The following is a 22959-nucleotide window of genomic DNA, read 5'->3' as shown; positions in this document are numbered from 1 at the left end:
CCAAATCACACAAACAACTTAATAATTTTACTTATTTTTATCTGTATTTGCTCTTAGCACATAATTAATTCTATTTTCAAAATGCATTTTAATTTTGAATAATATTCCACATGCAGATTGTTAGGGTGGTATTCAAAGCATAATCAGGCTCTTCCACACTGAGAAAGAAGTCAGCTGCAGGATGAGAATTCATACTGGAACCATTGAGAGCTCACGTCTCAGCCCCAGCTGTGCCAGGAGCTACAGATGCCATCCAAGGACTGAAGAGAATTTTGTTTTGGAGAGTAAGAGAAGGAGACCTGTGGAAGGCAAGGAAGAAGAAAAGCCCAAAGAACCCTTCCAGTTGTATGCAAATGCCATGTTTACCTCCTTTGCTACTTAGTCTCTAAAAAATACATTTTTTAAAAAATATCCACACACACACACGTTACAGAGATACTACCTGGGCAGCCTATAGATTGAGAAGAGTTCCAAGTATCTGACATGCAAAGAACTTGCCCTTGTAACAAAACTTACAAATTCACAGGTAATTTTGGTTTTATACAAATGATGGTCACAGGACTACGTGGACTTTCAACACTACATGGAAAGGACAGGGAAGGTATAACAGCAGATGAGGACAAGGAGATCCAATGATTAGGAGAGCTGGGCTTCTCTTTTCCTTGCCTTTGTCCTTCTTCTAGAGATGTACTCTGGGACATGAGGTGATGTCATCGTTGCTTTATGCAAAGTCCCCGGCTGTTTGGAATGGCTTATTCTGAGCTACAGCAACATATTCTGGGATAGCATAACAGTTCGCTTACCTGGGTAAGAATTTAGCACTGACTTCACATTGCCTCACTTCAGCTGTTAACCTTCTCTTATGCAACAGTTGGATAAAAATAAAAATAAAAAAAAGTATCAGAGAGTTTTGATTAATTTCTTGCTATTTTTGAGTTGATTTCACCTTCAGATTCTAGATTAGACTAACATTAAAATCAGGTTATAACTACAGTAAAGAAATGCATAAAATTGATTTTGCTGTAATATTAGAAAAAGGAAATAATTCAGTTGGGTTTAATCTAATAACATGTACTTATAAGACAAAAATTTGGCCTATGCTACTTAGAAATCCCTTTTTCATTTTGTTAATGTTTCATTTCATCAGACACTTTTATAAAACTTCAATTTTTTTTGCTGTGAGGCCTGTACTGCATTGCGTTCTTTTTCCTTTGCTTTCACATACATCAAGAAACGTAGAAGAAAGTAACGCAATTTCATGTTGTGGGCTTATTTGTTTTTTGTTTGTTTTTAACATGTTTTGTTGTAAAACCACAATAATCCACAAAAATAAACCACAATATTTGACTACACTGTTACTATGGGGCTCTTGGAACATGTTCTGTAGAAAAGAGGTGATGAAACTGCCTAACCTAGTAGCTCTTAGGGCACTGATCGATGAATTGTGAGTAGATACTGAAAAGGGACATTAAGAAATGTAAACTGAAAATCTAAAGAAGATCCTTCATTTTTAATATTGAAACCAGGCCAAGTAGATTATAAGAAAACTGAATGGATTTTTGTTTTGATGTTACAGAGGACTGCAAAAGTAACTGAATTCCAGAGATCTGCGTACTTAAGTTTATGCTGTTGAACATCACACCTACAAAAGGTCTAGATGAAAATGCAAGTTATGTTGGTTAGACAGGTGACAGTCAACAGTGCTGATCCCATACATAGTTGATTTATTATCAACTTAAGTGGCAATCTTATGAGCTTAGACCAAGATAATAAACGTGGAAGTAGTACTCGTTTCAGAGGCTGACATTTGCAGTGATTTACAGTTGCTTGAGAGCACGTGGATACTGGCAATTTGAACTGCCTGCTGTTCAAAAGTAAGAAAGAACCAACCTCTTACCCTGCACCATGCTAGATACAGCAAACCTTTGAAGAATCTTTCCCTTCCAGGTCTTCCAGCTTTTAGCATTAAGAGCTCATTTAGATGAAGAAATGAGATTATCTGCAGCTGGAATTAACAGTAATTAGGTGCATTTTCAAAAGGCAGTGGATGTTTCACCTGTGATACAAAGCTGATGTGCTGCATTTCACTCATCTGTGAAGAACCCCACTAAACGACACGCAAGTCAGGCAGTGCCTTTGCAGAGCAGCACCGATGAACCCTTCCCTGCCTGGGAAACGTGTGCACATATCAGTTGCACATTGGCAAAGCACAACTGAAACAAAGGCAAAATGTCATCCAGTGTTTTGATGAAGAAAGAAGAATTACAAGTTTACAGTGCAACTCTGGAATGAAGGCAACCTTCACTTTGCATTCCTCCCCTTCCCATGCAGGAGTCTGTCCTGCAGAAACCTCTACACCAGAACACAACACAACAAGAGCAGGTTGTGCACCAGTCTAATGTTCCCTCTGATGCTGAGCAGGCAGCTAACTGGCCGTGTCAGAGCACTTGCCGAAGAGCAGATGGATACTGCTCACCAGAAAATTCGAGACTAGCTGTTCATTTACTGCCCTTAGCCACAGCACTTAGGCACTGTCCATTATGCTGTCTCCAAGGATAACAGAAACTATTTACAGCACACTAGGATTCCTCAACGCTTTTGGAATGCAGTGACTTTTTTTTAAAAAAAAGCATTGCATCAAAAGGAAATTAAATTTATTTCTGTGAAAGCTGACCATTTTTTGAAACATACACTTGAAAAATACACTTTTTCTGACAGTTTAGCCCAAGCAAACACACTACAAGTCTGTAAATCCAGTTCTTATTTTTTCCCCATCTTTGGAAAGAGAGGGAAATTGTCTTTACTTGCCACGTATCACAGCTTTAGGAGGCACAGATATAAAATACAGTGAAATCAGAGAAAGACGAGGGGAAGGAGGGAGGGAGGATGTGCACACATTGTCCAGCTGATGGAACAGTTGTCTGGGAGTCAGGAATTCTGTATTTGGTTCTACTCCCAGCCCCCAACACATTATAGTGTTTAATGCAAGTCACTACATCCTGAAACCTTGCTATTATTCATTTAGTAAAAGACAAACAAACAAAACAAAAAACATATACTGCTATTTCACGGTGCAAGTGCATCAAACTTAACAGGCTTGAGTTAAATCATGAAACACACATCAAACCTTACATCACTATCAATTCAAATTCCAAGGCATCCAGAATCACAAAGAACTTACTTGCCTGATATCTGAAGCAGTAAAATGTGATCTTTATAGCTGGCTTTAATACAGAACATTATGAAAATTTGTCATCCAGGAAGATATACATTTTTATGGAAACTGTGAAACAATTCTGTTTTCATTTAAAAATTGTTTATCTAGAAAACTCAGAGGGAATGAAACAATTTTCATAATAAAATTAAATTAGAACTTAGTAATTATTATTTTATCTTTAACAGATAAACTAGTCACTATGAAAATAATGTAAGCCACATCAGTCTTACATGGGTAATTACACTTTTATTGATCCATTAAACCCAGAAAATTTTAATAACATATTTAAAAGGTTATTATTTACTCAGAAATCATTAGCTTAGCATAGCACAGCAAAAGTAAAAAGAAATATCATTTCACTGCTTAGGAAGAGATGAAGAAAATAACATGCAAAGTAAATTAATCCGTTACATGTAAGTGCAATAGTCACTGTAACTTGCTGAAACTCATTACTGTTGGGGAGTGGTGGTCACAGGGAAAGAAAAGACTCCTGCCAAACATTTCCAGCATACAAAGGAAAGACATCCATACGAGCCCCACTGAAAGAGAATGTGCACGCTAGCACCCACATAAATCCACTCTATCTTCTGTAAAATAACCCTCCCCCCCCCCCCCGAAAACTTCTATCTACTACTTAGCTGCATAAAATAAGCCATATGTGGTACCTAAACCTTGCATTATGTCTGAGTTTGAAAGAATTACTTTCTATGTGGGTACCTCAGACTCACCACCAATTAGCAGAGATTAACATACAGATGTATTGTTTCTGCCTCCTGAATGGATGGCAGTTCAGTGCTTCCAAATTGAGAAGGGGAGGAAGTCTACAAAACCGTGTACTATAATTGTTATTTATCTTGAAAAACACCCATCACTGAAACATTAGCCTCATTTTCGCATTAAAAAATCAGAAGTAATATACTAATTTGTATGACACCCCTATAATGTGCTTTATTACAGGTAGAAAAAAGCCAAACCGTGTAATTCCCTCAGAGTAAATGAGAGCAGGTGACGTGAGAAACAGCAGTACTTATCACTGACAGTACATGATGGAAGTATTCAAAAGCACTTGCGATGGACAATAGAGGGGCCAGCTTCCTCATATTCATCTTTACTGATCCACATTTGCTGAAAAGTGGACAGCGATGCCAATATTGAACCCCCAATCCAGACAGAGTATTTACGTTCTGGTGGTGCAATCATCTAAAAGAGAAGTGCAATCTGTTGTAAATAAAGTGACAGGCAGGTAACACAGTAACATCTCTTTGGATGAAGTAACTAGGTAAAAGTGTTATCATCATACCAGTGCAATTCTAATGAAATAAAGCACCTAGGAGATAGAAAGCTTGCCACGTTCTCTGCCTTCCACCTCAAGTCAATAGAGATGTTGTTACGATGAGCAAATAAATAATTTCAGCCCATAAAATATGAGATGTCCTATAAAATATCTTCCAAAAATTTACAAACTTAAGAAAGAATTTAAAACTTTAAAAGATTAACCTAATTTGATTGCTAATAAAAACTGCACAATATGATCAAAGGATTTTATTTTATTTTTAAGGATAAAGTAGTCCTTTAAATGAAATAAACAACCCTCCATACAGACTGGCCTTGTATACCTAGCTAAGTACTAGACATAGGGCTAGAAGACCTGCTGCCTCTTCCCCCCTTTGCCACTGACTTCTTAAAATACATTAAGCATGCCACTGCTTCTGCATGTTCCTGTTTCCATCCCTGCCACTTGGAGTCATGCCCATTCAGCATGCAGCCTGTTGCAAGATAAAAACGGGCTCTAGATTTCACACAGATTTCACTTTGGGCACTAACATAGCATAAAGCCATAATACTGCTCAAAGTCTCAGGTGGCTATTTCAGCAGCGTCCACAGAGAAGTCTTCCCTCCAAGTCAGCCAGCACGGACCTGACTTGGTCCTGCTGCCCGTGCTCAGACCTGACAGGTCCAAAGTGCCACCAGCTGTGGAGTTGTTAACACCAGTTAACTATTTAACACAAGTACGTGTGCAGCTTGGTACAGAATGAGATGACTTTTATATAATGTTGGAAATCCAATCTTGTTAAGACCTTTCAATATCCTCTCTATTTTGCCCATTTTGAAGTAAGTCCATCAATGAAAATACACTACAAATCTAGCTATAATGAAAAATTTTGAGGCCACCAGCTGAATCACATTTTTGTGTACTCCATTCTGCCATACCTGCAATGGCCTCCATTGTACAGAGAGGTGATGATAAAGGACCGCTGAACTCTCATTTTCTCAATTTGCCATAACCTCTGTTTATTAATGAAGCAAAGCAATTGTGCAGTTGGAAAACAGCAGTATACACAGAGACTGCTTATAGCCTAACGTACAAGAGCACTATAACACTATACGTTGTCTTGAGTCAGGGCTGAGAGAGTCCTTTCAAATAGCTAACAAGCTGTATACTTTGCACACTGCTTATATTTTGAAATTATTAGTGAAGAGCCTGTAAATGAAATTTATTTCACTCTTTTCACTAATGGCTTTCACTGTTAGCCAAGCCTTGAAGTCTATAATATTCCCAGTAGCTTCTCACGTTGTTAATTCCCCCATTGGTATTCACAGCTCCATTTTCTCTAGGCTCATCCACACCTCTCTCAAAACCCTCTTTCAGTCCTTCTTTGGCTGGTAGAAGAAAAAGAGATGTAAGGCCACCTGTCCAAGACCCAGTTCTCTTAATGGGACTCCTGATGCAGGACCTGGATATTCTCTTAAGGACATTTCAGATTTCTTTATTTTTTCAACAAAAAACGGGTAAGAGTAAGTGTTAAAAATTACCTTAATCTTCATGGTACTTGGAGCCAAAGCTGTAATCTCTTTCTGCATACGATCACCAATACCAGGATACATTGTGGTTCCTCCAGAGAGTACGTTGTTGGCATACAGATCCTTACGGATGTCAATATCACATTTCATAATACTGTTGTATGTAGTTTCATGGATACCTGCAGACTCCATCCCTGGGTGGAAAGAAGTTTTCACCATGTTACTTCTCTTTGTCCCCTTCTTTTTATAGTTGTTGAAATGAAAGGATATCTCACTAGTCCAAGATCGTATCCCTCGCCTGTCTTCCTGAGGAAAACTCCAGAAAAAAAAAGCTAAGTGGTACTTACGAGACAAAGGAGAAAGGCAGTACACACTCCTCACATTCTTTGTCATCTCAGCATAGGGCCAGACTAATATACTAGCAGAATAGACACAAGGAAGAAAGATCCCTACTACAATTTCATATTGGATTTTTTACTTCCTCAAGTGAAATAATAAATAATAATAATAATATAGCAGTATTTCAGAAAAAGAGAGGTATTACTGCAATACTTTTCCATATTGATAACCTTTTACCATGCTGTTAGCAAGAAATAGAAGCCCACTTGGCTGATTTCACTGGACTACTTTGATTTTGAGGTGTCAGTTAAATTAAAATGCCACTACAGTAAAGTTAACTTATGGTAGCATTTCTTTTGCTAAAGAAGAGAAACAGGCATGATAAAGTACTGCAAGTAGAGCCTGAACTGTAAGTACTATACTTTTTTAACTAATAAACACATTTTGACAGAGATCGGTGATCTGGGAAATCCTAAGTTCCATAGCCGCATTTCCAATACTAACCATTGTTTAGCACCAACCTTGATCCCTGGAAATTTTAACACTACAGATAAAAACTACTGGAAAATTATATTTTATCTGATTTTTAATAAGATTAAATTACAGATTAATATAATAAAACAATAAACAGAAGCAGAATCTAGATTAAATAAAACACATGAGCAGCACTGTGCAGTTATACATCAGTCAAGATAAAAAAGCAGTGATCTTCTCACAGTTCTCTAAACATCATCTTAAAATCTCTATTGCATTTATAAAAGGTTGAAACTGTCTTAAAATTCTATTATATCCAAACTGACAAGTACCTTTTCGAAGCAGCTTCTAAAGAATTGATTAAGCAAATAGAAGCTGCATTTTTTTTTTACGGACATTTGAGAATAAATATCTAAGATCCTACAACTGCAGGTTTCCTATACTCTCTAAGAAATACTTCTTTTCACACACTGTTAAATCCCTAGAAAGAAAAGTCGTGTCTCACCTATGAAGGATGGCTGGAAGAGAGTTTCGGGGCATCGGAATCGTTCATTTCCAATGGTGATGACTTGCCCATCAGGAAGTTCATAGCTCTTTTCAAGAGAGGAGGAGGAAGCAGCAGTTGCCATTTCATTTTCAAAATCCAGAGCTACGTAACAAAGCTTCTCCTTTACATCTCTCACAATCTCCCGTTCCGCTGCAGAGAGCCAACAAGTTTTTCATCAATATACAGTATGACAGCTAGGACGCAGATATTCTTGTGCACATTTCCGTGGGTTCATGGTGATCATCAGTCCATTGGATTCAGATCTCTCTGCTATCTCAGCTATGTTACTTTCCATTTCCAGTACCAAAAGTCTCTCATCCACAGATAAAAGACATGTTGTACTACAGTATAAAATAAAGACTAATGTTAACATTTTATATCTCAAAACGTTGATCAAATCTTTAGAGGTTCATCCACTACCAACTAATAACTTCGTTCCTTTGTCTGTGGAACAGGTAAGATCAAATCCAGCAACCAGTTAAATTTGTCAGTGACACAGCATTTCCTAACAAGGTGGCTTCCTCATCCTTGAGCTCAATACATGTGCTGAAAGGCAAAGCCAGGAGAATCCCGTTAGCTAACCTAGAGATAAGGATTTTGATGCATCTTGCCAGGTACACGATTCCAGCATAATAAGACGACAACTACCAGAGCAAATGCATGCAAAGTGCACACAAAACACAGCTTATTACCAGTGGTGACAAAAGAGTAGCCTCTCTCTGTAAGGATCTTCATGAGATAGTCAGTCAGGTCTCTGCCTGCAAGATCCAGTCTCATAATGGCATGAGGCAAGGCATAGCCCTCATAGATAGGCACATTGTGTGTGACACCATCCCCAGAATCCAAAACTATCCCTGAAAAAAGAAAGAAAAGGAAAAGCTGGTTATTTTTCACTGAAACAGTCTCTACATTCTCCATATTCTAAATTGAAACGTGCAACAAGAAGATGCTCACATGATGATTGCTTCTTTTATTCTTATAAATCAAATGCTGTTCACGTGAGGTGAAGTTGTTAGCACAAACTAAGTAACTGTGTCTGGGAAAAGACTTGTAACATTCAGCAGTTTGACTGTATTGTTCTTACTGAACAGATGCTACCAATAACAATCATATACAGAGTCTTCCATTTCAGAAGACCCCTAGCACTTCACAGACATTAAATAATGTGTAAACTGTATACAAAAATCTGTCTGCCATTAAAATAAATCACTCCATAAGGGAAAAAATAAAACAATGGTTTATCTGTGCACAGACATCACTTACATTCTTGAATAGAAAATGAAGTATATGTTTTCCGCTTAAAATGAGTACAGCATTTCTGTTATCAAAGACACATATAAACAGTTGAGTTTTAAACCTAAAGCAAGTATTTTTGACAGGTCATAATTCCTGTAGGCTGGTGATCTTTTTATACAGAATTATACTGTGGCATCAGGCTACAAAGACAGACGGTATTTTAATTCTTTTTTTCAAAGTATATCAAGACTGAAGGGTTGCTAAGAAGTAATTTATCATCTTAATGCCTGATCAGATTCTAAATGGCAGTAAGAATAGATCTCTGTGCTAATTCTAATGATCACTTAACAGCGGATATCAAGTTAGGTTATTGAAATTCAACACTCAAATGAAATATTTTCATTAAACTAATGAACAGTATTTTTCTTCTACTGGGAATGGAGCTTAACAATAGAGAGGTTTGAAGTGAGTAAGAAGGAACTGCAGATTTGGAACAATCTGGTTAAGATACAGCCTCTTCTCTATGCTGTGTAATTAAGGGCAGTATCAAACTGTATCCTCTTTCATCTGCTCATGTCATTGAATTGACTTGATCTTTTGAAGCAGAAAGACTTAAGATCCACACCTGTACATTCAGTTTCCATACAGCTATTGACCTTTCTTAATACACAGCTGACATACCACAATCAAGATATCTGTGTACCTGCACATGCGTACGCAAGGGAAGGACAGGTGGACAATACAACTCCCAGAGAGACTCACCAGTAGTTCGTCCAGATGCATACAGAGACAGCACTGCCTGAATTGCTACATACATGGCTGGCACATTGAATGTCTCAAACATAATCTGTAATTAAGAATTTGCAAACCTTTAGGATCTGCACTAAGAGTATCTGAAGAGACAATAATATATTTTTTTTCCTTACATGAATACTGCCAGTTACTACTACCAAGTTGCCTCCTGACCCATGGCTCTTCTGTGAACAGCACACTACATTTTCTTTAGGATTTCATAAAGATCACTGAAGTCAGTGGATATATTTCCATTAACCTCAGGCCAGGTCATTTTGTTACTGGTAATTTTCACTGAAAGTGATGCTTTTTCACCTTGATGGCAAGAATGCAACAACACAGCAATCTGATATATGTGTATATATATATATATATATTTTTATATATATGTAAGATTTGTAGGAGACACAGCTGGAAGAAACCACAAGGAATAACCTGTCTATTCCCATCTCAAGGAAGAGTCAACCATTCCTGACATAGCTTTTGTTCTGTCTCTGAAATTCTGCTGCTGGAACATTCAGATTCCTCTGGCAAACAAATCTAGTGACACACTATCCCTAATATTGTAAGGCCTTTCTTGGCGTCTAGCTAAAACCTCACTTGGTCTGGTTTAAACCCATGACATCTCACTCTTCCCCCTGCAAACACAACAGTTTGTTTTCTCCTTATGGTGACCTTAACCATGGTCTCTCATCTTGTCCCCCATCTTCTCTACTCTAGAAAGCTTCAGTGCTTTCCACGTTCCATGTCAGATATACTGACATTTTATCTGACCAGAAGCAATATCATTCATTCCCAGCTGGCCTTCCACTGGAACTCTGCTAAGGAAAGCCATTAAGGGAGGACAGGGAGTGGCTTTATTCTTTCTAAAACCAATGCCACGTACCCTAGGCACTGTCACCCCATTGCTAGTGGCACTGCTACAACCACATCTCACCATCCTGTCTGTCAAAAGTGCAGTGCCTCTGGAATCGGGATTACATTTAGACTTTGCATTTCATAAACTAATACCTTTGCCAGTAAATCTATTTTAATGAAAAGTATGCTGTCAATTAAAGAGTACATCAATTACAATATTTCATAGTTAATTGATGTAATGAATTTAATGCAATAAGTAATAAAAAGTAAGCCTTTAAACAATCTTGAAAATAGGATTTATCATTACAGCATAATGACAAAGAAACAGTCCTAGACATGTCTACTGTAAAAACCACACGTCCTGGTTGCTATAAACCATTTTTTTTCTTATGTTTTGTTGTTATTTATTATCTCCCAGTTGTATTATCTCCCAGTAACGTGTGCTGTCATGCTCACTACTTAATTAGTTTATTTACACTGTTGCTAAATTAGTGCATAATCTTCCTATTCAATATACGCCAGAAATGTGCACAAAGGGAAGCTCAAGGCCATATTTGATTTTCCCAGATGACTTTACACCTATATCTGTATTTAAATAACATTTACCTCTGGTTACACTACTGGTTAAATCTACAACATGGACTTTTGGTCAGAAGGCTGCTCTAAAATACACAGGCTTCAGAGGTCTACATTTGGTTCTGAGATGAGTTTGCTAAATCAGACTGGGCATGTCTGACTGCAGAAATGCTTAGCAAAACATCCTTTCAGACTGAATGCTTCTAGATAATCTATTTTCCCAAGCCAGAACAAAGACTACTTTTTGTACACTTTTTCCCTGTCCCTGAAGATGTGTTTGTTAGGAGATCCACAAATCTATGTGCACGTGGCCTTTAAAACATCTTCAAGAAAACACAATTCTGATATGATGATAATGAGCACTATGAGGTAAAAGTGTTGAGAAAGTGACATTCTTCAGTGTAGGAAAGCAATAGTTTCTACAGCTTGAGCTGAGGTGTTGGGCTATTACAAACTCAGCAGTCTCTGTGGCCAGAGGTAGACATATAAGAAGTGTGACTGATCCAAAGCTCACACACAAGTGTGATGAGTGTACAAAGTGTACGTGATGAGCATACAGAACTCGCAAACCTCTGCATTGAAAGTCACTTAATGGAAGAGGAGCTGCTTTGGCCTCCTGTCCACACCTTCCCCACATACCAAGCCACACACACACAGCCTTGTAAACAAAGAAAATCACTTACAGCTTCTAAGGGGCTGGTTGTACATACAACACTACTACATGTAAGAACAAAACATTTTAGGGACATTCAGAGAACTGATATGGCATGAGTAGCAGCAACTTTTGCTCTCTCATCATGGTTCAACCAGTGTGCTCAGATACTAACCCTAAGGTCTGTATCTCCCAAATTAAGAAAGCTGAACATCCAGGACTACTTATACCATGGCTGCTTCTCTGCGGAAATGATCCGCAGAGCAGCATTCCCACCTGATATCTGATCATTACCTGAGTCATTTTTTCACGGTTCGCCTTCGGGTTCAAGGGGGCTTCAGTGAGCAGCACAGGGTGTTCTTCTGGTGCAATGCGGAGCTCGTTATAGAAAGAATGATGCCAAATCTAAAATGAAAATTGCTCAGAAAAATGGTCTGGAAACTATTTCTTCTGTCCATATAACAGAACTACATAAAAAGCTTTTCAGACACAGTCCATGTGATTTTTTTACAGACATATTAAAACAGAGAAAAAGCATGCAAGATTGAATGTGCTAAATTCCATTCTATTTTATTTCAGAACCAAAACCCCTGAGATTTTACCATATGTAACAGCAGAGCCTACACAAGGGAGTCCTGCCAGGTAGGATTCCCCACGCAGATGATAGATCACCCCACTAAAGAGGAGCACTGGTGAATTCCCAGCCCCAGTGCTCTGGCACTGGAGCACAGCCAAGCACTGAACTGCCAGATCTGGAGAGACGTCTCCACTTCAAGATGCTTGAAGGCGGAGATCCAGTTGCAAGTCATTGCCAATATGGTCTTTAGAAATCTAATTATTTCCACAAAAATCAAAAGCCCTTTTTGCCACAGATATTTCATCCAGTAAGCCCTGAATCAAACTGTCATTTATTATAGAGTAACCACATTTCTTATTTTCTGTAAAGCACCTTAGTATTTTTCATGTTGGAAGGCATTACCTGATCAAACAATAATGGCTTTGATTGTTCTTCTGATACATCAAGGCCTTTATTGTCTGAAGACTGGGGCTATGAGAAACTCAAGGGATTTCTTTTTCTTGATGCCAGCTCAAAGAGAGATCATTCAGTAACATGATGAAATATTTTTATCTTCTCGTTTAATTCTTTCCTGTACTTATTTTTTCCTCTTTTTAATCATATTCCAGCTTTGTTTGACCCAAGGAACTTATTTCTGAGAACAATACATCAGCTTTATGGGTAAGTTTACTTGATTAATATCCTAGAAACAAGTATTATCAGGCTCCAAAACGAATTTAAGCAGAAAAAAGATCTTATCTAAATGTGAAGCGTCTACAAAGTCAGCAGCTGTCCAGAGCTGGAATTACTCATTAAGAAAATTAAGAGCCCTAAGAAAAAATTCCATTCCCTCTCAGTTCCCTTAAAAAACAACCACAAAACAAAACAAAAAGATGTTTCCAGAACTGGGGCTTGGGGTGGGGAGGTAGGCCATCTTCCACTTGCAGGTTTAGAAAACAAAGACGGGTGGGGGGGGGGGGGGTTGAATAAAACAAAGTAATCATGTAAAAGGTATAAAAAGGACAATATGTGTCAGATATAAGGAGAAGAAAAAGCCTGCAATTCCAGACAGGAGAGACATAACTGAGAAAAGGGAAGGAAACCTCAGTCCATACATAATTAACAGAGTACTGAAGATTTCAACAGTGAGGAAGAAACCTGTATGAATAAACTAGGACCCTGACGAAATCTCTGGCATGTTGCAAGTTTCTGCTTAAAACCAGGCAGGATTAGACACTGTACAAATCATTAGATTTGATCTATTGATAGTCATAACTGTAATGGATAATGATATTCCATGAGAAACAAGAATAGCCCAGTGTTGATTTTAATAGGTCACAAGAATTAAATTTAAGCAGCAGGCACAACAGCAAAGAGAAATTACCAAGGAAGGATTATTCTAACACTTAAACATTTATGTAGTCGTCAGAGCCAGAAATCGCTCCATTCTAATGCTTCTCCTCCCATACATTGTCAGCTCAGTAGCTGTGAACAAATTAACAGCGATGTACAATGCCCTGTATTATTATCCAGTGGAAAACGGAGCAGTCCCAATTTAAATATTGTGAATTGAAGCACATGAGAAGAAGAATGCTTCATTTCATTGCCTACACGTTCTGCCCTTGATTCACACGAGTGTCTGTGCATCCTGCAGCATCCTCACTCTCTCCTTCTCTCACATGCATGCACACACACTCATGCTTACTCACTCGCTCAGCCTAATCTTTTGGTGACCCCCCTCTTTTTGTCATGTGTGGATGGCTAGGCACTGCACTGTTATGCCTTTGTCCCATTTTTTTTGGCATGTTCCCCAGTAATTTTCTTGTTTATTCTACAGTGTGATGTTTTTCAGTACTTCTATTGCCAAGTATGCAAAAGAAATTCAAGATTTGGATCAAAATCCTGCAACTGGTTTAAAAAACATGGGGATAAAATATATCCATACACAAAAGATATTCCTTCAGCATCAAAACTTTGGGAATTGCATTTCAGAACTTCTCTCGGCCAGAAAAGCATGCGCACGTGTGTTTTACTGAGCTTCAGTGGAAGCTGAGATTTCAATGGGATCATACGGCTGACTGAATCAAGAAGGACCATAAGGAAAAATATAAAATATATACATAATATACATATAATATATATAAAATGTTATATATTTTTTACATATGTATATTTCTTTATTTGCAACAATCACAAAAGTTAGCAACACTGTTCTCATCTCTCACTGCCTTTATCTCATGCTTCCTTCTTTTTCTATTTGTTGCTCATTTATTTGAAAACTGCCTTCACTTTCTGTCCCACTCCTAGTCTCAGAACAACTCAGTTTGGGGGCATCTTTCCCAGCTACTGCATTTTGCAAGCTGTATGTCTGAAGAAAATTTGAGCTAGGAATTCACTTTCACAATTAATTCCTTCACCCATTTATATGACAAAGAAAGAGAGGAAGAAAAAAATGTTCAAACCACAGGAACCCATGCAGTATCCTGCCATTACTCAAATTACAGCACTGTCTGAAGCCTCCACCACTGAACACCCTTGCAGGCCCTTCCCCTAAGAAGGGGGAGGTCTGGGCAATAGGCTACACTGCAGCACTGTACTACACTACAGTAAATAAAGCACATGCCACATTTTTACCTCCTTTAGTACCCTTTCCTGACTACATTTTAGATAGCCTACTCTAGTATCCAGCATTACCCAGAAAGGGAACAAATACCAGTATGCATAACACACAGGAGAAGTTTTAGATGCAGAGACCAAACATTGAGAGAAGAACATAAAAGAGTGACCTCCAATTTTATTTAGACATAAACTTTCCTACTTGATGCAGGAAGCAGAAAAAATATTAGGAAGAATGATGTAATGGGAATTACATTCCCATTCCTATATATCCTACTCTGCAGAAACAAGCAAGGTGTCCTCCCTCCCAGGAAGCAGTGCAATAATGAAATGCAAATACTATGCTTCCATCTAGAGGAATAGGTGGGCAATTTATCTCCAAATACGAACTCAGAAACTCCCATTGCTTCTGTGTCAACTTTGGTCTGTTCATCTGGAACACTCTGCACTTAGCAATTTGGATTTATGACCACAACCCAATGGTTGAATTATACGATGTTAGATATATATCTACACCTCATCTCAGCAAATGCAAGCACAGGGTACTACAGGCCCTGTGTCTTCCTTTCAGTGGTGTTTTCCACAGGAAGTCATGACTAGAAGCATTGGCTTGTGTTGTTTTCTTCTCAGAGCATTCCAGCTGGAGATGGCACAGGACTGAGTTGCAATCCTGCCCCTACAGCAGACGTACAGTATTTCCACAAACAGAGAGATGCTTCCTGCAAAGACCAGGACACCTGGGACCTGAGAGAGACGTTGCACAGTAAGAGTGCCTTCTCCGGTGCTTGTCATGAGCACACCTCACTGCCCATGCCAGGTCTGAGGCATCCTTAGATAGGCATTTCACAAAAAGCCATTATGCAGGCTGAATGCCAAGAAAGCTGTGCTTAACAGGGAATACAGCAGCCTTATCACCACACAGATGTTAAAAGCTAACTGGAATCAGCAACAGGAAAACATGCTTCAGAAACAAAAGCCCTCTACTCAGATAATTAGTATAGGGATAGGAAGCCCAAATCTGTACTCTCCTCTTTAACTGGCAGCAAGAACATCCTACACAACACAACATGTGGACATCACCCATGATCTTGTTCTTGTAGGAAAAAAATGAGGAGGAAAAATCATCCCTCTGCCTCAGTTTTGATGCCAAGCGAAGGACTATATCTTTAATGTTTCTCTGATTCACATCTGGTGAATTGCAACCTGTATGGTTTTTACTTTAGGTACTTCCTATCATTGTCATGTCAAGTTCTGCCTCAGTATGAACTTCAGGACTGAAAATGGTACGCATAAAGCATAAAATACTTTTATAACATACTGCCAAATCTGATGAATAATAAATGTTTACTTTTTAAAACAGTAACAATTCTAGAAGTGCTAAGACCTGATCAACAACTGGACTCCTGGACTAGCATATTGCACTAGACTGAGATTACAAATTCTTCACGGACTTTTCCTCTGATTTGCAAGAAGGATAATGGCAATTTTTTTTTGTCTTAACATGATAACATGATGCTTCATCAAAATGATATTAAAAATTAACACCCACCTTTTCCATGTCATCCCAGTTAGTGATGATTCCATGCTCAATGGGATACTTCAGTGTCAGGATCCCTCTTTTACTTTGTGCTTCATCCCCTACGTAGCTGTCCTTTTGACCCATTCCAACCATAACACCCTGCAAAGTATATTGTTCTAATATTAGCGCAGTATATCATGCACAGTAGAGAGAATATAATTTTTAAGTTAAAACTCCATGTGAAATACTTTACCTGCTACTGCTACCAATGCTCCAGCATGTACCTCCACAAAGCCAAAAATGGGCAGGAAACTAATTCACTAAAAATGTGAATTTATCGGTAAACACCTACTCCATATTAACCCCCTCAATAAACCCACCAGAAAGCACAAGGCAGCTTCAGAAATGAAGTCAGGTATCTCACACTGGGCACAATTAGTACCCGTGCAGGAGCCCACTCTAGACAGGTATCAGTAAATTCATGGTTTCTCTAGAAGAGGTGGATATTTCACAATTTCACAAAGAAATACATGAAAGGAACTATAGGTGAAAAAGGGAGAATTTTATTTTTTTTTTTGGCTCCCCAGATTGCCTTTACATATTTGCTTGCACTTTGTGCCTAGGCAGTTCCACTACTGCCTTTAAGCAGTGAGATTCTTCCTTGCTGGGGGACTGGTTTAGAACACAGGTAAAATGAAAAACACTTGGTTTTGAAAAATTTTGAAGATTAATGTTCTTTTGTAAAATGTTTAACATAGGCATTTTCTGAAAGAAAACTTATTAAACAATAGTTTTAGCAAGTTCATCATGTTTGCATTAGGAATTCTGCCATACTTGCCCCAAATAACACAACAACATACTATGTACAATGTTATTCAGCAACTAGCATAAAAATATTTAATTTTCTCCTGGATATGTTTTAATTCCATGTATTTAATAATGCAGTCACTGAACTGCTTCACTGTGCAAAATTACCTGCCAGCTCTAATCACTAATAAAAGCCAGTGAGCAATTCTAGAGGTTAAAGAATGGACATGTTTTCAACAACTGACATTTAAACTTTAATAAGTCATAGAGTTGATCAAAATGTGTTCCTTAAAATGCTAAACATTTTACACCCATCAAATCAAGCTTATTTAACTCAGCAAAAGAACACAGAGAACTTCAAGGGAAGGGTTTTTACACCTCAGAAATTTAAAATCTGACTCAGTTAAGAATAAAATGAATGAAAACCTGTAGCTTCTTTTTCTAAAGTAACTGTTAGAAAACTAATTAACCAGCAAGACCTTTTTCAAGTTCAAGAAAAGCTACATTTATCCATTCTAGTCCTGTTTGAGTTGATTAAGTGATGTGCAAGAGATCTTTTTTGGAAGTTTAATGGGCCCTGCCGTTGTTTAATGGAACAATAAAAGGAACTCCCCCCCTATTATTCATTTGGTTCCTCATGTTAGCATCGTTCTGCTTTTTTTCTTTGTATTGATACAGCAAGTATTAATTAATCCAGCAAGTCTTGTGTTCATTTTTTCCCCAAAAAGATACCTCCAAATCATTAAAACACTCATATTCTCCTATAGTCAACATTTTATAGTTGAAGAACACCTTTTCCAATGGACTGAGAAGTTCACCTCACAGTATTAAAGACATGCAGCTCAACCCACTGGTTCTTAACAAGCTAAATTCCCACAAATGTGGATGGGAGGTTTGTCTGAATAAAACTGATCTTTTGTCACTGCCACAAGCCTCAAAAACAAGAGCAGACAGCGCTTCCATTTTGGTACCAACAGACCTGATGTCGAGGACGTCCAACGATGGATGGAAATACAGCTCTTGGGGCATCGTCTCCTGCAAACCCAGCTTTGCAAAGCCCAGAACCATTGTCACAGACAAGGGCAGTGGTTTCATCATCATCACACATGGTGCCTCACAGCTGTGGCTGCAAAACAGTAATTTGAGAGAGGAGAGGGGAGGGAGTAGATGGAATGGAATAGGACAGAAGCAACTCTCCACATTTTAGACAGCAAATTGCTGAAAAAAAAAATAATCATAAAATCATAGAATATCCCGAGTTGGAAGGGACCCATAAGGACCATAAGTCCAACTCCTGGCACCACACAGGTCTACCAAAAGTTTAGACCATGTGACTAAGCGCACAGTCCAATCGCTTCTTAACTTCAGACAGGCTTGGTGCAGTGACTGCTTCCCTGGGGAGCCTGTTCCAGTGTGCAGCCTCCCTCTCGGTGAAGAACCTCTTCCTGATGTCCAGCCTAAACTTCCCCTGCCTCAGCTTAACACCATTCCCACGAGTCCTACCACTGGTGATAACAGAGAATAGGTCACCTGCCTCTCCACTCCCCCTTGTGGGGAAGTTGTAGACTGTGATGAGGTCCCCCCTCAGCCTCCTCTTCTCCAGGCTGAACAGGCCCAGTGACCTCAGACGCTCCTCATACGTCTTCCCCTCTAGGCCCTTCACCATCTTTGTCGCCCTCCTCTGGACACTCTCCAACAGTTTAATGTCCTTTTTGTAGTGTGGTGCCCAGAACTGCACACAGTACTCGAGGTGAGGCCGCACCAGCGCAGAGTAGAGCGGGACAATCACTTCCCTCGACCGACTGGCAATGCCGTGCTTGATGCACCCCAGGATACGGTTGGCCCTCCTGGCTGCCAGGGCACACTGCTGGCTCACGTTCAACTTGCTGTCAACCACAACCCCCAGATCCCTCTCTGCAGGGCTGCTCTCCAGCATCTCGTCGCCCAGTCTGTACGTATAGCCAGGGTTGCCCCGTCCCAGGTGCAGGACCCGGCACTTGCTTTTGTTAAACTTCATGTGGTTGGTGATTGCCCAGCTCTCCAATCTGACCAGATCTCTCTGCAAGGCCTTTCCACCCTCATCCGAGTCCACAACTCCTCCAAGTTTGGTGCCATCAGCAAATTTGCTCAAAACACCTTCTAGTCCTACATCCAAATCACTTATAAAAACATTGAGGAGGACTGGCCCTAAAATGGAGCCTTGAGGGACCCCACTAGAGACCATCCGCCAGCCAGATGTGGCCCCATTTACCACAACCCTTTGAGCCCTGTCTGTCAGCCAATTGCTCACCCATCGTATGATGTTTTTGTTAAAAGGAAAAAGAATGAACCTAAACAGCAAAGTCTATACAGCCTCAATATTACAAAGCATGTTAAGTATCCATATAAGTTTCTACTTGAATAGATTTACTGAACCAAATGAATGAGGACATTCAGTCTTGATTTCCAAAAAGAGAAATCTCCTCCAGTGTAGCTTCAGAGTCCTGTGATATTCTGTTCTTTGACTTGGTGATCATGGGGTAAGTTCAGCGAAAGGATGCACATTCAGCTCTTACATGGACTTCAGCAGGTATAACTCCCTGTCTTCTGGGGCTGAATTACCTTCTAGAAATTCCATTTGTTAAAAACAAATTAATCACATGCGCCTACCAGTTACAATGTCAGTACGCAAACAGTAAATGAGCTCCTGAACATTCATTCCTTCAAATGCTACATTTATTCCCTAGTGGCATTTTTAAATTTGCCTTTTTCTTAGAGGGCCATCATCAATCTGAAACAAGCAACTAAAAATAACCCCTACAAAAAGTTTCATGAAAGTGTTTGCCGTGTTTTTAAATGACAGCTACTCTGTAATGTTAAGTGCTCACTAAAGGATCCATTCCATATTTGTAAATGGTAAATACCTTATCAAAGTGGCTATTCTGGGAAACAGAACAAGACGTGGCTGGCACAACTGACCCAAACCAATGAAACTTTAGGGTTGGACAACATATCAGGTGAAGTCCTGAACTCATTGAAATCCATGGCAAAACTCCCACTAAGGGAGGGCCTGAATTTCACCAAGACTTCTGTTTCAGATTCCTTGTTTATTTTTAGGGCTGTAGGATTGCCTCTTTAGGCAGTCAAGAAGAGGGAAGTACTTTATTTTTCCTTCTCCAGCTACTTCACTCAGTAAGGAAGAGGTACGTTAGGAATGAGAAAGGAATGAACAGAAAAACAGAACTTACCCATAAAAGTCCTCTCCCTAACAATGCAAACAAGTATGTGACTTCTGATGGCATTTCAGTTCCACCTAAACAAGTGCCATGCACAGGGGCAGGCCATTAGCACTGGCAGAGCAGCCAGTAATATTCAGGTTTTTCCCTGGAACCAACTCATGCTGCCCCATTTGTGGGGTTTAAAATAGCCTCATGATCTTCAGAGGATCCCTGCAATAATACTGAAGTCCCTGGACATTCAAAACCCAGCTTTTGTCACAACAGACAATGACTGCACAGTGACAGTATGCTGTCCCCTTCTGCATCAAAGGAAGTTTGAGCTGCAGGAAGTTCCTGGTGTTCAATCCTTTCCCATGGGTTTTATGGAGCAAGGCCATAACATATAATTGATCAAAACATCGTTAGATGAAATAGAAGCATAATTTAAAAATATGACATTATTTTAAAATAACAAACACTTTAATTGTCGTTGATCTGCCTATGAGTAGAAGATTCCTTCTCTTTAAAAAAAAAAAAAAAAAGTATTTTTATCACATAAATTTGCTAACAGATTTGATTTAGGAACATCAGTTCCAGTAGCTGGTATTTCTGAACATTCATTCCTGTTGCCATGAACCTACTTTCTTCCAAAACCCTAAGGAAAAGGTTTTTAGAATGCAGTGAACTAACCATTTACCAGCTTTATCCAGCTTTACAGAACTGTATCCAGACTCTGATTTCATCAGTGTGAGTCTGAACTGAAGGAAATTCACTTCTTAAACACAGGAATTGCATCAGATGAGACACTACAATTTCAAAGCAGAGATATTAAAAGTAGAGAAATTCTACATAGCTCTGAGAGTTGAGCATTGTTCCTTGGTTCTAAAGACTGGATATGACAAAGATATTTAGCCCTCCATGGTGAGAAATAATAATCCTTCATTCATGAAAACAGCATTTTATATGTAACTGTGCATGTAAAACTAAGGTCAGTACAGCCATACTCAGGGAAATAAAATGCAGGGGTAAACCCCAGTTCATCCTTACAAGCTACATTTCGGGGTGCTAGCAGTAATGCAGTTTACACCCTTTATTCAGTATTGATTTGATTCCAGAGAAGACACTGAAACTTATTAATAAAATCAACAGCTGAATCTGTTCATTTCCTGCTTAAAAAAAAATAGCAACAACATTGCTTTGCTTGTTATTACTTGGTCGTAAGGTAAATGATAAAGAGCACTACTGAAATATAAAAACCTTCATTGTCATTATTGCTTTGCAGCTGCTCAATTTATAGGTTTAATAATCACTTCCACAAAGCAGTCATTTGGAAGTCTTTTCACTAGATGAAGTTCAAAAATGCAAAGACTTCCCTAAATTTGACTGATTTTTAATTTCAATTTCTTCTAATTCCTAGCCCAAAATTGAATAAAATTAACAGAAAGCTTTCCCTTGGTTTCTACTGGTTTCTGCATAATATCCAGAGAAAACTATTAAGACTTTTAAATTGTTTAGCTCATTCTGCATTTTGTATGCATATTTAGTGCTCACCAAATAAAACTCCTTATTGTCTATGCTGAAGACAGATACCTGAAGTATCTATTCAATCAAAACCTCAAGCCTCCATGCCTCACATAAGCCTGCCCCGCAACACTTGCCCATCCCTCCTTGGTCCCCAGTGAGTTCGGGCAACTGTAGATAGAATCGAAATTAATACAGAATTAATTAATTCTCAAGGCAGCACACATTTTACAATGTGTGTAGTCTTCCAGTACAAAAAGAGTAAACTAAATGTGACGGAACACATTCGCCTTGTGCTTCAACATGGTTTCTATCGTTGCTGCTCATAGTTAGCTGTTCAGTTTGCACTTAGTGGTTTTTCTAGCCTTCAGATAGACTAAGAAGGTTCCACTGTACACCACTTATCTTTCCAGTGTTGAGAGACATCTACATTTCCCTGCAATCATACAGTAAAATCTGAATTACCTTACACTAGGAGCCCCTCTGGAATTCCTTCAACGGCTGAAGCAAGCTGTATCCAAGTCCACAGTTTGGAAAGATGAAAGTGTACATATCCCCAAAAGTAAAGAGAAGCATTAAAATCATCAACTGTAACACCAAAAACTCTCAGGGCAGTACTTACCCAGGAAATGGTGATGATTTGTAAAAGCGTCTTTGTAAATGAAGTGATCTCACCTTCCATTACATTTATATCAGCTTCAGGAATGGTGTTCACAGAATATCTACATGTGTCAAGCCATTTTTGGAAACTTTTTTTTCCAGTTTGTGCTTATCACAGGGACAGCATAAAGGTCTGGATAAATTAGGGCAGAATTTCCACTATCTCTGGATCCTTTCCCACATGCTAACTTGCAGTGCCTCATGACATAGGGTTTTTTTGTCAGTTTTTTTTAATTTTTCAATCTCCCTTGAAGACAAAAATAAGATGAGCAAGTCTGGAAGGGTTTGTGATCCATTGTTGTTGTTGGAAAGGATTCTACTTCATTATAACACAAATAGCTAAGAATAGTTCATTATCATCCTGTTAGCAGCCATCTTCAAGCTGGAAAAGGAAAAGTCTTACCACGTACAGTACTCATGTTTCAACTGTACTTGCTGTTTGTTTGTGTGGTGCAAAGCCTGAAAATAGCTGACTTATCTCAGTATTTGGGTGACACTATGGCTGAAAACAGGGACTGAATCAGCAATAAGTCATTCAAAAGAGATGACCAGTAACTATTCGACAAAAAAATACATCAATTACATACGAA

General features: G+C 38.8%; 1 protein-coding gene and 1 long non-coding RNA gene across 3 annotated transcripts; both read right to left on the bottom strand.

The window, feature by feature from the left end:
• Positions 1-193: 193 nt before the first annotated feature.
• LOC308196064 lies at positions 194-1994 on the bottom strand. Its single transcript, XR_013952049.1, has 3 exons — positions 1891-1994; positions 804-854; positions 194-299 (listed from the first exon to the last, which is right to left on the bottom strand). It is a non-coding gene; the product is annotated as an uncharacterized lncRNA (long non-coding RNA).
• Positions 1995-3443: 1449 nt separating this feature from the next.
• LOC308196060 (actin, alpha skeletal muscle B-like) lies at positions 3444-22433 on the bottom strand. 2 transcript variants are annotated; one of them, XM_080594516.1, is made up of 9 exons: positions 22332-22433; positions 17971-18117; positions 16215-16343; positions 11788-11898; positions 9378-9462; positions 8072-8233; positions 7338-7529; positions 6032-6213; positions 3444-4417 (listed from the first exon to the last, which is right to left on the bottom strand). In XM_080594516.1, exons 2-9 carry the CDS (start codon positions 18097-18099, stop codon positions 4274-4276), a joined length of 1134 nt encoding a protein of 377 aa, XP_080450642.1. In that variant the 5' UTR covers positions 18100-18117; positions 22332-22433; the 3' UTR covers positions 3444-4273. The 2 variants fall into 2 exon arrangements, with proteins under 2 accessions (XP_080450642.1, XP_080450643.1); XM_080594517.1 differs by lacking the exon at positions 22332-22433 and adding an exon at positions 22175-22221.
• Positions 22434-22959: the final 526 nt, after the last annotated feature.

This window comes from Anser brachyrhynchus (genome assembly GCF_964034855.1).
Source record: "Anser brachyrhynchus genome assembly, chromosome: 5".
NCBI lineage: Eukaryota > Metazoa > Chordata > Aves > Anseriformes > Anatidae > Anser > Anser brachyrhynchus.
The sequence above is the reverse complement of the archived record's forward strand: the minus strand, read 5'-3'. Positions and strand labels throughout refer to the sequence as shown.